Below are 16,514 nucleotides of genomic sequence, written 5' to 3'. Positions count from 1 at the left end.
TTACCTATGTGTTAAAGGGGTGTAATAACACATATTTCAAAAGGGTATTATGAAAACTTACTTCAGGTTTGCAAAGACCCTTGAGGTCCTTGCCTGAAAAGTTCTATGTGAATGCAAAGAAGAATCATCAATCCAGTTGTAGGGTTACGCTTCCTTCTTCGAATTTGGAAAAAACAAAGTTGTAGAGGACTAGACAGAAATCTGTATCATGAGAGTGCATATAGTAATGTACAGTAGTCTTTGAGATCTCTCTCTGCACCTGAGGTGTTTCATTTAGCAAATTTTATTAGCTAACTCCCAATGGATATATTTACACAGCAGTTTTGAGTCTACTTGATACATAATTACAGCTTCTGGTTTTCAGGATTTTTTAATTTAATTTTTCAGGGCTTATTTTTAGCAAGTTTTGAGTTCCATGTAGATGTCCAAAATTGTTTTTTGGGAGGGGCTTTCTCCTTGTACATATATGTAGTACTGTTTCCAAAACACTATGTTAAAGCGCACTAGGGAACCTTTAGTGCACCCCAGCAGACTATACCAGTGGTGCCTGCGGACAGTCAGTGTCAGCAAAGTGTCTTGCGCCCTGCAATCAGATTACTGTGATGGGCCACAGGTTGTCCACCACTGCCTTAGATACAAGCTAGGGAGCAGGTACATTGCCTGTATAAACAAACTGCACTTGGAAAGGGGTGATGTCAACATGAATTGAGTAACCATTTCTGGTGTTTTTCTGGTGTTCATGGGATAAACAGCAATTTATTTAAGTGTTTCATTGGTGTGTGTTGGTGAAACCCTAAAATCAGAAACCTTATACATATTGCATTATCTGTTCTGTCTTTGCTCAACATGATCTACTGTATTATTGTGCTAAACTTGCTGAAAAGACCTCTCGTGCATCAGAAATCATGCTGTGTAGGAAACAAAAACACTTGTTTAGAAAGATGGACATTAAGTTGATGTAAAACGTTTACTGAGAGTTGGTACCTTCTTATCAATTAATTAATTAAGTGTATTGGGGTGACCTCTTGTTTTCTATCCTCATCTCCTTAAAGGGTAGCATTATGATGTTACCGTGTTCTCCCCTTTCTCTGTTAAATCACTTGCACTTTCCCAAAGCAAATAGCAGTTTTGGTTCTTCCACAACAGTACACATCTGCAGCCTCATTATTATCAAAAACATGTTTTGATTTATTCTGCTGTTTGTGAAAAATGCCATTCTGATAATCCTGGAGCCAGAGTTACTTGCACAACAAGTCTGACACAGGCTGTGTGCCACATCAATGAGTCTCAGCCCAATTCTCTAGGGATTACTTTAGGACCCATCCACATGACGTATGGAAACTATTGCAAGGGCACAGACTATGTATAACCTAGAATTCCACAAGTGTCACAGCCATTGTCAGCACTGAGCACACTACAGAGAAGCTGTGTGGGTTTCTTTACACTAGAACAGTGGTTCTCAACCTGTTTACCATTGTGGGCTACATATGCAGCTCTCTGTGTGTTATGTGGGCTGCATCTAGGCAATATACATACTATGTGTATGGCCCTGAGGATGTCACATGGGCTGCAGCTGTGTACGGATTGGACTGTGGGTTGAGAACCACTGCATTGGAAGCACATTTCATTAAAGCTTGAATGAGTGGCAGTGGTTGGAAGTGGTGTTTGGTGGAATTCATAAGGAGACTGTGGATATCCAGATTATCGTCCCAGGGGGATGTTGCCTGGAGGACAGATCCAGGAGGAGTCTGAGTGACCGGACGATAGCGGCTCACCTGGTCCTCTTTCTTGCTATGGAACTTGCCCAGTGGAGTGTTAGCTCAGATCCACTTGGTAATGAAACAATGTTGTGCCTAATTGATTGGAAGTAGCTTCTTGATTTCAGGAGGAAGAACATGTTTAGTATCTCTGCAGAGCTGACCCTGTGTTTCAGTGATCATCAATACGGCTGAGAGCTGTAGAGGAAATATCAGATATTGCTTTCTGGTACATATATGTGATACTGGCAAGTCTGCAGCTTGGGCTATTGTGCTAGGAGTGTGAATTGCAGGGAAGTCTTAAAGGGAGGAGGGATAGCTCAGTGGCTTGAGCATTGGCCTGCTAAACCCAGGGTTGTGAGTTCAATCTTTGAGGGGGCCACTTAGGGATCTGGGGCAAAATCAGTACTTGGTCCTGCTAGTAAAGGCAGGGGGCTGGACTCACTGACCTTTCAGAGTCCCTTCCAGTTCTAGGAGATAGGATATCTCCATTAATTTATTTAATTTATCCCTGAGGCTCAATAGAAAGAGTTGAGCACGAGTTGGCCTCACTTACATGGTAGGGCTGTTGATAAGAACATAAGAATGGCCATACTGCGTCAGACCAGTATCCTGCCTGCCGACAGTGGCCAGTGCCAAGTGCCCCAGAGGGAGTGAACCTAACAGATAATGATCGAATGATCTTTCTCCTGCCATTCATCTCCACCCTCTGACAAACAGAGGCTAGGGACACCATTCCTTACCCACCCTTGCTAATAGCCATTAATGGACTTAACCTCCATGAATTTATGGAGCTCTCTTTTAAACCCTGTTATAGTCCTAGCCTTCACAACCTTCTCGGGCAAGGAGTTCCACAGGTTGACTGTGCTCTGTGAGAAGAAGAACTTCCTTTTATTTGTTTTAAACCTGCTACCCATTAATTTCATTTGGTGGCCCCTAGTTCTTATATTATGAGAACAAGTAAATAACTTTTCCTTATTCACTTTCTCCACAGCACTCATGATTTTATATACCTCTATCATATCCCCCCTTAGTCTCCTCTTTTCCAAGATGAAAAGTCCTAGCCTCTTTAATCTCTCCTCATATGGGGCCCGTTCCAACCCCCTAATCATTTTAGTTGCCCTTCACTGAACCTTTTTCTAATGCCAGTATATCTTTTTTGAGATGAGACCACATCTGTACACAGTATTCAAGATATGGGCGTACCATGGATTTACATAAGGGCAATAAGATAGTCTCTGTCTTATTCTCTATCCCTTTTTTAATGATTCCTAACATCCTGGATGTCTTCAGAGAACTGTCCACTATGACTCCAAGATCTCTTTCCTGATTAGTTGTAGCTAAATTAGCCCCCATCATATTGTATGTATAGTTGGGGTTATTTTTTCCAATGTGCATTACTTTACATTTATCCACGTTAAATTTCATTTGCCATTTTGTTGCCCAATCACTTAGTTTTGTGACATCTTTTTTAAATTCTTCACAGTCTGCTTTGGTCTTAACTATCTTGAGAAGTTTAGTATCATCTGCAAACTTTGCCACCTCACTGTTTACCCCTTTCTCTAGATCATTTATGAATAAGTTGAATAGGATTGGTCCGAGGACTGACCCTTGGGGAACACCACTAGTTACCCCTCTCCATTCTGAGAATCTACCATTAATTCCTACCCTTTGTTCCCTGTCTTTTAACCAGTTCTCAGTCCATGAAAGGACCTTCCCTTTTATCCCATGACAACTTAATTTACGTAAGCGCCTTTAGTGAGGGACCTTGTCAAAGGCTTTCTGGAAATCTAAGTACACTATGTCCACTGGATCCCCCTTGTCCACATCTTTGTTGACCCCTTCAAAGAACTGTAATAGATAAGTAAGACACGGTTTCCCTTTACAGAAACCATGCTGACTTTTGCCCAACAATTTATGTTCTTCTATGTGTCTGACAATTTTATTCTTTACTATTGTTTCAATTAATTTGCCCAGTACTGATGCTAGATGTACGGATCTGTAATTGCCGGGATCACCTCTAGAGCCCTTTTTAAATATTGGTGTTACATTAACTATCTTCCAGTAATTGGGTACGGAAGCTGATTTAAAGGACAGGTTACAAATCATAGTTAGTAGTTCCGCAATTTCACATTTGAGCTCTTTCAGAACTCTTGGGTGAATGCCATCTGGTCCCGGTGACTTGTTACTGTTAAGTTTATCAGTTAATTCCAAAACCTCCTTTAATGACACTTCAGATTTGTCACCTACAAAGTATGGCTCAGGTTTGGGAATCTCCCTAACATCCTCAGGTGTGAAGACTGAAGCAAAGAATTCATTTAGTTTCTCCGCAATGACTTTGTCGTCTTTAGGTGCTCCTTTTGTATCTTGATCGTCCAGGTGCCCCACTGGTTGTTTAGCAGGCTTCCTGCTTCTGATGTACTTAAAAAACATTTTATTATTACCTTTTGAGCTTTTGGCTACCTGTTCTTCAAACTCCTTTTTGGCTTTTCTTATTACATTTTTACACTTAATTTGGCAGTATTTATGCTCCTTTATATTTACCTCATTAGGATTTGACTTCCACTTTTTAAAAGATGCCTTTTTATCTCTCACTGCTTCTTTTACATGGTTTTTAAGCCATGTGGGCTCTTTTTAATTCTTTTACTGTGTTCTTTAATTTGGGGTATACCTTTAAGTTGGGCTTCTATTATGATGTCTTTGAAAAGTGTCCATGCAGCTTGCAGGGATTTCACTCTAGTCACTGTACCTTTTAATTTCTGTTTAACTAACCTCCTCATTTTTGCATAGTTCCCCTTTCTGAAATTAAATGCCACAGTGTTGGGCTGTTGAGATGTTCTTCCCACCACAGGAATGTTAAATGTCGTTATATTATGCTCACTATTTCCAAGCGGTCCTGTTATAGTTACCTCTTGGACCAGATCCTGCGCTCCACTCAGGACTAAATTGAGAATTGCCTCTCCCCTTGTGGGTTCCTGTACCAGCTGCTCCAAGAAGCAGTCATTTAAAGTATCGAGAAATTTTGTCTCTGCATTTTGTCCTGAGGTGACATGTACCCAGTCAATATGGGGATCAATTGAAATCCCCCACTATTAAGTTCTTTATTCTGATAGCCTCTTTAATCTCCCTTAGCATTTCATCATCACTGTTCTGATCAGATGGTCGATAATAGATCCCTACTGTTATATTCTTATTAGACCATGGAATTACTATTCATTGAGATTCTATGGAACATGTGGATTCATTTAAGATTTTTACTTCATTTGATTCTACATTTTCTTTCACATATAGTGCCACTCCCCCCACCCCCGCCCCGCACTACCTGTTCTGTCCTTCCGATATATTTTGTGCCTCAGAATGATTGTGTCCTGTTGATTGTCCTCACTCCACAGGTTTCTGTGATGCCTATTATATCAATATCCTCCTTTAACACGAGGCACTCTAGTTCACCCATCTTATTATTTAGACTTCTAGCATTTGTGTACAAGCACTTTAAAAACTTGTCACTGTTTATTTGTCTGCCCTGATGGAGCTTGCATGCTTATCCTGTGCGCATTTTAGGAGCCATCACCCAGAATGACTATTGCGCCATTCAGAAGCAAGCGCTGGTGACTCTGAGATGGTTCTTGGATATTTCTGTTTGCTGGACAGGCAAAGTGCATGAAGCATGAATTTTTAAGAAATCTGGTTTGTACAAGAAGGGACAGTGTTTCCATTGTCAAGGGGGGGTGGGTCTCTGCCTCACAGTGAACCTGGGTGACTGCTGTGCTAGATGTATCTTTGGTGAGCGTTTCCTATGGCAGCTTGAAGATCTTTCGATTCTCAGATCAGACTAGCTTTGCTGTTTATCACCATCTGCTGGGTGTGTCTTTAGTTTTTCTCCTTCCTCCCTCTGTCTGCAGTTTTAATCTCTCATTCTTCTGCGTTTATCCTCTCTCAAATGCATCCAGCCTCTTTCTCTCCTTCCTTAGTTCTTCTGCTAATGATTTTGCCGCCTCCTCTCCCACTACAGCGCTGGGAAGAGCCTGTCCCTTGTTTGGGGGTTCTGCTTCTCTTCCTTATGCCTCTGGATATGTCACTACAGGACCAGAATGACCTCTCGGAGTTGGGAGAGAAATGATCTTCCTGACCTTGTTTGTGCTTGCCCATTTTTTTGCTGTGAACCCCAGATAATCACTAACAAAATATAGGGCCCAGTTATAACAACCGGCCATTGACAGTTTAGGTTATTTAGACATCAGTGAGAAGTAATTATTCAAAGATTTTCATCCATTAACACTCGAAGTGCTTTAGAAGTGAGGGTACGGGTTCTTAGCTTCATTCCCTGGTGAGGGGAAACTTGTTTGCATAGAGGTCAGGTGACTTGAGTAAGACCCATCGCACAAGTCAGTGGCAGAGCTCGGACTAGATTGTGCGTTTCCTAACTCCCAGTACTTAGATTGTAAGCTCTCTGAGGTAGAGACTGTCTTTTTTTTTTGTGTTTGTACTGCGTCTACCACCAGGGGATCCTGATCCATGACCGGGGCTCCCAGTAATAATAATACTGCATCCTCTCCATCAAAGCACGCTACCTCTCTGGACCAGATGTGCAAAGGCATATGTGATTTACAGCCACCAAAATTTAACCCAAGCTTGTGGTTGTTGTGTATCAAAGAAGTAACTTTCCTCTCTCAAATAGAGTTTTTCCTTTGTTGTTCTGTAATACCCAAAAATAAATCAAATAAAATCAGTCTTCCACATCTGGGGTTGCAGTTTTTAGAGTCCCAGCTCCTTAGCTCTGTGTCCCATGACCAAAAAACCCAGCATCGTGACTTGAGCATTGGGATTCACATTGCAGCATTTCTCCATTCTGCTTGCTGTCTCCAATATTCCTAGTGAACATAGGATTCGCGTTACGGATTCTTGTCATTTTCGACATCCTTCTGGCTCATGAGAACGGTATTTGCAGGTGGAGGGAGGAATGATGTGACGTGACTGTGCACCACATCAAAGCTGGCAGACCTCATTTCAGGCTTGTGAAGCAAAGGCATTGAGAAATGAGTCTTCTACTTCATGCTCAACTTGACACTTCATGTTGTGTGGGATCTGAGCTCATTGTGTGATGTTATGCACCATGTGCTGTACTGTCTAGATGATAGAGGGTATGAGTTTCTGAATAGTTGGTGCACACTTAAAACGGTTCTGCCCCCTTTTCTGTGAACCTTGCCTTAGCTGACACATTACTAACAGGTGCTGTTGCAATGTACAGTGGAGTGCACTTAGAGTAAACTCAGAGAGAAAGTCAGTTTATAGTGAAATGGAATAAAAGTTCCACGTTGTTTAGTGGGTGTCTATCCATAGTGAGCCATTATGTGGAAGGGAAAAAATACTTGACAATAAAAGAAAAAGTTAGAGTGTGTTTATGTGCCTGCTTGTAAAGGTGTGATAGTGCATGAGCTGGTGTGAACTGTTTGTTCATAAATGCTTGTATAAGGATTGAAATAATGTATTTGTTCTTTTCATTAAAAAAACTGCATGAACCAGAGTGGTTAGGAAAAGCATGATATTTATCATAGGAGGGGTCTTGCAAGGCACCTGACATCACCCTTAATATGGACATTAGTGGATCATTAACCACTTTAATTTGTGTTTTACATTCTATGAATGATATACTCTGCTAGGGTTCAGTAGTCTCTTTGCACACGCATTGGGGTCAGTTAATATTATCACTCAGTAGGTAACTCTTTCATTAGATCTGCACTTTAAAACTGTGTCAGGAAGCAGCATTTACATTATGCTCAGTTTTTTTCCTTTGTATTTTGACAGGTTTCAGAAATGGCAGAGGATGGCAGCGATGAGACCATGTTTATTTGTAAGTACTAGAAGAATAATGATGGAGTCATAATGTGACGTGTATTTAGAGAGCATTAATTTTAACGCTCAAACCATCTTACTCTTATATTGTTTTCCCAAAGGTGATTATTTAAGGGAAACCTGAATAGTTTATGGCAGCGTGGAGGGAATCACACTAAAGTTAAGAATACAGATTCTCAGTTTTTTGTTGGGAAATGCAAGAAGTGGCTAGATATGAATTAGTAGCTCAGCTTTTTAATTGCTAGCCTCCAAGCGACTAAGGGTATGTCTACATTGCAATTAGACACCTGTGACTGGCTCATGCCAGCTGTCTCAGGCTCACGGGACTCAGGCTAAGGGCTCTTTAACTGCAGTACAGATGTTCGGGCTCAGGCTTGGACCCAGGCTCTAGGACCCTGCAAGATGGGAGGATCCCAGAGCTGTGGCTCAGCTGGAGCGCGAATGTTTACACCGCAACTAAACAGCCCCTTAGCCTGAGCCCCACGAGCCCAAGTCAGCTGGCATGGGCCAACCGTGGGTGTCTAACTGCAGTGTAGACATATCCTAAAAGCCTAAAGGTCTTCCATGGCTAAATTGTTTCTTTAGGTTAGGTGACTGCTGACACACTGGGGAAGGAACTGAGGAGCTCCAGAGTTAAAAGCTTGAGCTGCTACAGCTTGGGCTAAAGAGTCAAGACTCTCTAGTGGGGGCTGTGACAGTATTGCATCCTCTGTGGATATGGCAGAGAGGTGGAACTGGAACACACGCTCACCAATGAGCTGCACTTCCATAAGTGGACGAGACCATGATCTATCTGGCGTGGGGAGATCAAGAGCAGAGAGTGCTGCCTTGATGGTATGTGTTATAGTCCCTTTCCCTCGCAGTCTCTGTAGGTGCCCTTCAGGGTTGGAGCTCCAAAGGTCAGGATGGGACTGACTGCGACATCTTCTCGCTTTCCAAAATTTGCTCGGGTTCCCCCCCAAACAGTAATGCTGATTCAGTTGCTATAGTCTTACTTGGATTGTTCAACTCCAGAGTGAGCCTTTTTCCCCTGCCCCTCCTCAGAAGAGCTGGAGACGCTGGAGAGGACCAGAAAGCAGAGAAAAAGGCTCTGATCATTATGGGTTTCAGGGGGGCAGTTATCTTGCCAGTTCCACAGTTGGTGTATGTCAAACAACTCCCCTCCCTCAACCCCAGATGGGACAAGATGGTTGAATTCATGAAGTTTCTTGCCTCCTATGTGAGATTTTTCCACAGAATTTATGGGCCGCTTCTGTTTCAGAAAAGTGAATTTCTAGACCTGACATTGTGGGCTTCCATAGTTACTGACCATCAGTGAGTTTCATATCCAGTTACCTCAGTTTATAAGCCAGGCAACTTGTTTCTAAAACGCCAGCTCTTACGTGCTCAGTTTGGGGCCTGAAAATTGTGGCTGCCTCTTTCTGTTCCATGCTGCATCACCAGAAATAAGGGTTGACAGTCGTGTTGGTAAACTTGAGGCCAAATATAATATGCGGTGGCTCTTCAGCAATTATGATGACTTTGCAGTGCCAACTGCAGTGACACTTTTTCCCTTCTGACAGCAAACTAAGCATGTATGACTGAAAAGATGCATGTAAAGTCCCATACTTCGACTTCAGTGGGAGCAGGGAATTCTGTCTTGGAATTCAGTAGGAGCAGGACTGAGCCATCATTAGGTAATAGGAATATGCCGTGGAGGGAGTTGTAGTCTAGTGATTAGAGCTGGGAATTGGAAGCAGACTTCATATGTTCTGTTCATAACTCTCCCAGTGACTGTTCCAAAGTTTACACAGTTGCAAAATGGATGTAATACCCACCTCATATGTTACTGAGACTAGTTGTTTGCAAAGTGCTCTGAGATCCTTGAATAAAAAGCACTATAAAAATGCAAAATATCAAGGTTTGTACTTGATTAGAGTTATTCTTCTGACATAAACTCAATTTTGAAAGGCATCTTCACTGCTAAAGCCAAATCGTATACACTCCCCTTAGAGAAATCTACGGTTTATCTCTTTGTGTCTGACTTTGTATTTCTTCTGTGGTCATAGGCCCTTAAGTCTCACATATGGTGAGCACTCCGATTCAGGGGAGACTCTGGTATGAGGCATCCTGTACAGATTCTGTAGACTTCAGAGACATATGTCAGAAAACACTAGCATTCCCCACTTTGATGATTGTTCATCCACCAAAGGATTAAAGAAAATTATATATGCTTCTTGTACTCCTAAATAGTGCTGGACAATAAGAAATGTGGAGAGCCCCAGGCTGTACATTGTGTGCTATCTTTGCACAAGTTTCAGGCACTCTTAATTCCAATGCTGATCATTGAGTGAAAGCTACAGCTACAGCAAATCCTTTAAGGAAGTGCCATGTAAGTTTCACAGACATGAACCCTGCTGGTGAGAGTTTGGTTTCCCGTTGTAAAAGCAAGGTGTTCTGTCTCACTAGCTACAGTCTGGAATTAAATTCTGCATCATGTTAATTTACAAACATGGATGTAATAATATACTTGTGCAACCTTACTGAAATCCTCAAGGTTCCCCACGTTTGACTTGAAGTAGAATTTGGCAGCTGGGGAATATCCCCTCTGTGATGACTTCTTGTCCCTATCCAATCAACTGGCTTCACAGTAACATTTTGACAACTTTTTATGACATAGAAATGTATGTTTCAATTAGTCCTTAAATTGACTCTTACTTTATCATTATTCAGGGCTAAAGATTGTTTCTTGGGATCCCTTTAGCCCTGGATAACTTACAGTATTTTAAAATAAAAGTCAGATATGGGGAACTGAAAGCTTGTATTATTTTGCCCTGTAATAAAGAATTGCCAGATTATATTGGAAAGGGACCAGAGATCCAGAGGAGCTGTTTCCATAGTGCCAAATTTCCCCCCCAGCCATACACATTGCAAGGGAGGGTTGCACAGGTACAACTGTGGGCAGAGCTTGGTACCCAGGGGGAAATCCAATGGCGGTTTTGCTATGGATTTCAGTAGGGTCAGGATTTCACCCCCGTCTCTGAAAGCCCATCAGATTTTGACTCTGCGTTTTAAACCCCTGGCTCCAGTGAACAAAATAGGGATTTTTTTTAGCTGAGAGAGAGTAGCGCAGTCGTTGTTTTAAATCCTCCTGCCTTTAAACAAAATATTTACTAGAGTTTTGTTTAGCAAATATTTTCTTCAGGAAAATATTTACATTTTTAAAGTGTCTTCTGGTAGTCCTAGGTATATGTTGAATGTTACCTTTGATTCAATTGTGTATATCCTTTGGGGCAGTAAAAATTACTACTTTATTGTATGTCATTAGTTTGGTGTTTGAATTTTCTGTCTGGCTGTTGACTGAGAGAGCACTGCCCAAGAACAGCATTTACTTTGCAGCTCTATGTGCTGTTTACTTACAGGGTGCGAAGATTGTGGTCAGTACCATGATTCGGAGTGTCCTGAGCTGGGCCCAGTGGTGACAGTCAAAGACTCCTTTGTGTTGAGCAGGGCAAGGTAAGTAACTTTAGAATGATTATATGGCTTGTTCGTTTTTTAAAGAGAATTTCGTCTTTGTGAAAGGTGCCAGACTGACAGCTGAAAAATGAAGTCCTCTGTGGACAAAACAGATACAGCCTCAAGTAAACAAAGAATTGAAGCACATGCTTAAATGATTTCCTGAATCAAGGACTAAGAGAGTCTGTTCATGCATTCCTTGGCAACTCTGAGATTGCCAGCAGAGGAGTCAGATAGTACCAGTTTTGGTGGAGACTTGTTTCCTATATTGGTTGAAAATCTTTGACATTTATCCCGTTCCTCCTCCTTACAAGTGCTGCACTACATTTTCAAAATTCAAAATGGTTCATGGGAATTTCCCAGTGGTGTTAATAAGAGTTACACAGCTTTGCACTGCCTCTGTAATTCCTCTACTGTGAGAGGCAAAACTTGGGAACAGTTCCATCTTTGTAAATCTTCTAAAGAGTGATCATCAGTCCCAGTTCTGTCAGTTAATCTAGGTCTATAATAAAATAGCAGAAGTATTTATGCTCCCCAAAAGAAATTAACAAATTAAGTAATAAAGGTAATAATTGGAGATATACCAATCTCCTAGAACTGGAAGGGACCTTGAAAGGTCATTGAGTCCAGCCCCCTGCCTTCACTAGCAGGACCAATTTTTGCCCCAGATCCCTATGTGGCCCCCTCAAGGATTGAACTCACAACCCTGGGTTTAGTAGGCCAATGCTCAAACCACTGAGCTATCCTCCCCCCCTCTAGATTTAGGAATAGGATAAAACAAAATTGAAGAGTAAACTTTATATTGAAGCATTAAATGTTTCCATCTGGAATTATATTCTGATGTAGAATGTTTGATTTTTTGCTAGGGGAAAGAGAGTTCACTTATAATGGCTGTTGACACATGGTAGGAACACAGGAAATCAGAGGAGGATACTGATCTCTAACGTACAGCAGGGGGGCAATGCAGTGAATGTTTGATCACTACCAAACTGACTCATTGAGAGCTAAACTGTCCATATCAACTTTCTCTTCTTCATAGCGCCTCTGGTGGACGAACACCCCCCTCATATCACCAGCAATGACAGTAATGCTTAGATAACCCAGCTGATGTCACTGTAGAAATGTATTATAAGACATCTTGAGATGGTCCCTGTCCTGAAGAGCTTGCAGTCTAAATAAACAAGATAGGCAATGGGTGGGAGAAATATTGCCATCCCTGGTTTACATTTAGGGAGCTGAGGCTGAGCGAGATTGACTTGCCTAAGGTCAAATGGGAAGTCTGCAGCAGAGCTGGGCCTGGAACACAGATCTCTTAAGTACCAGTCCAGTGACTTAACCACAAGATCACCATTCTAACAAACGTCCTTTCCTCTCTTATAACAACATGATCTCTTAGGATATTAAAACTGCTTTTAAAACTCTCCTTTGCTTTTCACTAAAAGTTTAATTGGTTTGCTCTCTGTATTTCTCTCAGCCTTGACAGTGAAAATAGACTGGTCAGATTCACCTCTGTTTATAGTTGGTTTCTAGCCAATTTCATTCTCAGGTTCTCATGCACTAGAGCCGTATTGAGAAGTTGCGTAGCTAGCAATGCAGGGGAACGTTTGTCTTTTTATAAACTTGACTTAATTGGAATTTTAAAAATGTTTGGAAACCATTTCCCTTGCGCATAGGCTTTGTAACAGCTTGCTTTTATAAAACTTATATTTGGGCCAAATTTGACTTTTGAAGGTTAAAGTTCTATAAATGCACGGGGTCAGATCACTCCTCCAGTGGGAAAACACATGGGAGGAATCTGGGGGGGGGGGAGAAACTTTGAATTGCCCCATGTGCCCCGTCCCTCCCTTCTGAGGTGAGTTATTGAGGAGGGAGAGGGGCATGGATTTTGGAAGCTCTGCCCTATACCAACCCCACACATCTGCAGAACTTGGGAGCATGGAGGGAAAGGAACTTGCTGGCTTTTCTTTCTTGTAACACAGCTGTCACTGGAGCTGAGTTGCCATTGCCTCAGTCCCCCTGCAGGTGAGGAGCACCGCTTAGTGGGAGGCAATGACAGCACTAGCGGTAGTATTTGCTGCCCAGATATGCATGAGGAAATCTGAGCCCAAAGGAAGGGATGGTATTGTGGAGAGCAGCCCCTCCCTGGTCTCCTTTCTACAAAGCCATGTCAGCGCAGCTCTCACTGAGGGCATCCATGAGGGGCTGGAAGGGGGATAGTATAGAAAAAGACAGTCCCCCCTCCCCATTTCTATGGCTAAAATTTGGGCCACAATAAGTTAAATAGGAAAACAGATTTACTGGGTGTGGCTGCAACACTTGAATATAAATGCATGCTTAGGCTTCTTACACCAACATATTTTTCTTCTGTTTGTTACACCAGTATTGAAGAACAATGGAGAATGGCTTACAGTCTCTTACATCAAGTTCCCATACAACTATTACCTAAACTGCATGGTGGCTCTCCTCACAGGAAGTTATTTTTAAATGTGTGTCACATTTGGGTACGGGTCCCCTTAAAAACAGATTTGGAAAAATGGTGAGGCATCAATGACCAAGGCATCTATAATCTGAAGGAAAGCTACTGCTAACCTCTGGATTTAGAAAGGAGACAGGATTCTGATTAAAGAGGAAAATATCTTGAAAACAAATGATCTTTGAAAAGATACTGGTGCTCAGATTTGGACCAAAAAAAAAATTATTTTAAAAATCAGCTTTTATATAATTGAAGCTCAGTAGAAATGTTTCCATTTTTTTTAATTTAAATTCCAATGGAAACTAGTTTTATTCAGCATAACAACCTCCTGTCATTGCAGCATTGAGAAATGGGTACTGCTTTCGTTTGGACATTGCAAGAATTGTGTTCTGCACAGCTTCTTTACATGATATTTCGATTCTCTCATTTTTGTTTTCAATAGGTCATCCCTTCCTTCCAATCTGGAGATCAGACAACTAGAAGATGGGACTGAAGGAGTATTTGCAGTGACGCAGCTTGTCAAACGTACCCAGTTTGGTCCATTTGAATCCAAGAGAGTTGCCAAACTGGAAAAGGAGTCAGCATTTCCACTGAAGGTACAGTATGGCACCAGCAAAATGATACTGACATGAAGTTAGTTTTAAAGTCGTCACCTACAAATGATGTAAAGAAGCTGATAAGTAGAGACGGGTTCAAAACTTGGAGTCAGATATTGAACTGTGGGGTGCTTAGTATTTTTAATGAAGGGTTCGATTTGATCCCACTTCTCTAACAGGTAATCACAAAAGCCAGTATGCTTTTGCCTTGACAAGAACATAAGATGTGGTGGTGCTGTTTACACAACATCCAGAAAAAAAGTTTGTTTCTTTCTCATTTTTGTTTCGTTCTCTCCCCTTGAAAAGTTCCAGTGAAAAACTACTTCGGGTGTTTCAATCCATTCTTCCCTTCACAGTAATATCTGATTCAGCAATAAAGATCTAGAAACCAAATTCAAGGGTAAGAAGTGTTCAGGATTTTTTCCCTTACCCTTGATAGGTAAACAAATTAAATGACATTTCTGTTTTGAGGGAGGAATTGTGATCTAGAGGCGAAAGCAGCTTACTTTGAGTCAGAACTCCTGGGATCTTCTCCCACTTTGCCACTAGCTTTCTTTGTGACCTTGTGCAAGTCTTTGTGCCTCAGTTTACACATCTGAAAGCATATGTGAGGCGTACCTTAAAGGAGTGTCGAGGCTTACTTTGTTTCTAAAGCGTTTTGAGACCCATGGATGAAAGGCACCATCAAGGCACAAAATACAGAGTCTTATTTATTATTAACAACAATGATGTGTTATAGGGCTGTCAATTAATCACAGTTAACTCATGCGATTAACTCAAAAAAATTAATTGCGATTAATCACAGTTTAGTCGCACTGTTAAACAATAGAATACCAATTTAAATTTATTAAATATTTTGGATTTTTTCTACATTTTTAAATATATTGATTTCAGTTACAACACAGTATACAAAGTTGACAGTGCTCCCTTTATATTATTTTTTATTACAAATATTTGCATTGTAAAAATGATAAACAAAAGAAATAGTATTTTTCAATTCACTTCATACAAGTACTATAATGGGTTCCCTTTATTGTGAAAGTGCAACTTACAAATGTAGATTTCTTTTATTACATAAATGAGCTCAAAAACAAAACAGTGTAAAACTTTAGAGCCTATGTGTCCACTCAGTCCTGCTTGTTGTTCAGCCATGCTCAGAGACACAAGTTTGTTTACATTTACAGGAGATAATGCTGCCTACTTCTTATTTACAATGTCACTTGAAAGTGAGAACAGGCATTCACATGGCACTTTTGTAGCTGGCGTTGCAAGGTATTTACGTGCCAGATATGCTAAACATTTATATGCCCCGTCATGCTTCGGCCACCATTCCAGAGGACATGCTTCTATGCTGATGATGCTCGTTAAAAAAAATAATGTGTTAGTTAAATTAGTGAACTCCTTGGGGGAGAATTGTCTGTCTTCTGCTCTGTTTTACCTGCATTCTGCCATATATTTCATGTTATAGCAGTCTCAGATGATGACCCAGCACATGTTGTTCATTTTAAGAACACTTTCACTGCAGATTTGACAAAATGCAAAGAAGGTACCAATGTGAGGTTTCTAAAGATAGCTACAGCAGTCGACCCAAAGTTTAAGAATCTGAAGTGCCTTCCAAAATCTGAGAGGGTCAAGGTGTGGAGCATGCTTCCAAAAGTTTTAAAAGACCAACACTCTGATGCAGAAACTACAGAATTTGAACTCCCAAAAAAGAAAATCAGCCTTCTGCAGGTGGCATCTGACTCATGATGAAAATGAACACGTCGGTCCTCACTGCTTTGCATCATTATCAAGCAGAACCCGTCATCAGCATGGATGCATGTCCTCTGGAATGGTGGTTGAAGCATGAAGGGACATATGAATCTTTAGCGCATGTAGCACTGAATATCTTCCATCGCCAGCTACAGCAGTGCCATGCGAACACCTGTTCTCACTTTCAGGTGACATTGTAAACAAGAAGAGGGCAGCATTATCTCCTGCAAATATAAACAAACTTGTTTGTCTGAGCAATTGGCTGAACAAGAAGTAGGACTGAGTGGACTTATAGGCTCTGAAGTTTTACATTGTTTTGTTTTTTGAGTGCCGTTATTTTTTTGTACATAATTCTACATTTTTATGTTCAACTTTCGTGATAAAGAGAGATTGCACTACAGTACTTGTATTAGGTGAATTGAAAAAAACTATTTTTTTTACAGTGCAAATGTTTGTAATAAATAAATATAAAGTGAGCACTGTACACTTTGTATTGTGTGTTGTAATTGAAATCAATATATTTGGAAATATAGAAAACGTCAAAAATATTTAAATAAATGGTATTCTATTGTTTAACAGTGTGATTAA

General features: G+C 41.0%; 1 protein-coding gene across 1 annotated transcript in view; it reads left to right on the top strand.

Annotated features, from left to right (window-relative positions):
- The window catches only part of PRDM15 (PR/SET domain 15), a 54,168-nt gene that overhangs the window by 3,825 nt on the left and 33,829 nt on the right, over window positions 1-16,514 (top strand). The window contains exons 2-4 of the mRNA XM_045002541.1: window positions 7,563-7,608; window positions 11,012-11,105; window positions 14,021-14,174. Of these exons, the coding sequence (XP_044858476.1) occupies window positions 7,572-7,608; window positions 11,012-11,105; window positions 14,021-14,174 (285 nt within the window). The 5' untranslated portion in view covers window positions 7,563-7,571. The remainder of the gene's footprint in view (window positions 1-7,562; window positions 7,609-11,011; window positions 11,106-14,020; window positions 14,175-16,514) is intronic.

The sequence above is a fragment of the Mauremys mutica genome, chromosome 1 (genome assembly GCF_020497125.1).
Source record: "Mauremys mutica isolate MM-2020 ecotype Southern chromosome 1, ASM2049712v1, whole genome shotgun sequence".
Taxonomy (NCBI): Eukaryota; Metazoa; Chordata; order Testudines; family Geoemydidae; genus Mauremys; species Mauremys mutica.
The sequence above is the reverse complement of the archived record's forward strand: the minus strand, read 5'-3'. Positions and strand labels throughout refer to the sequence as shown.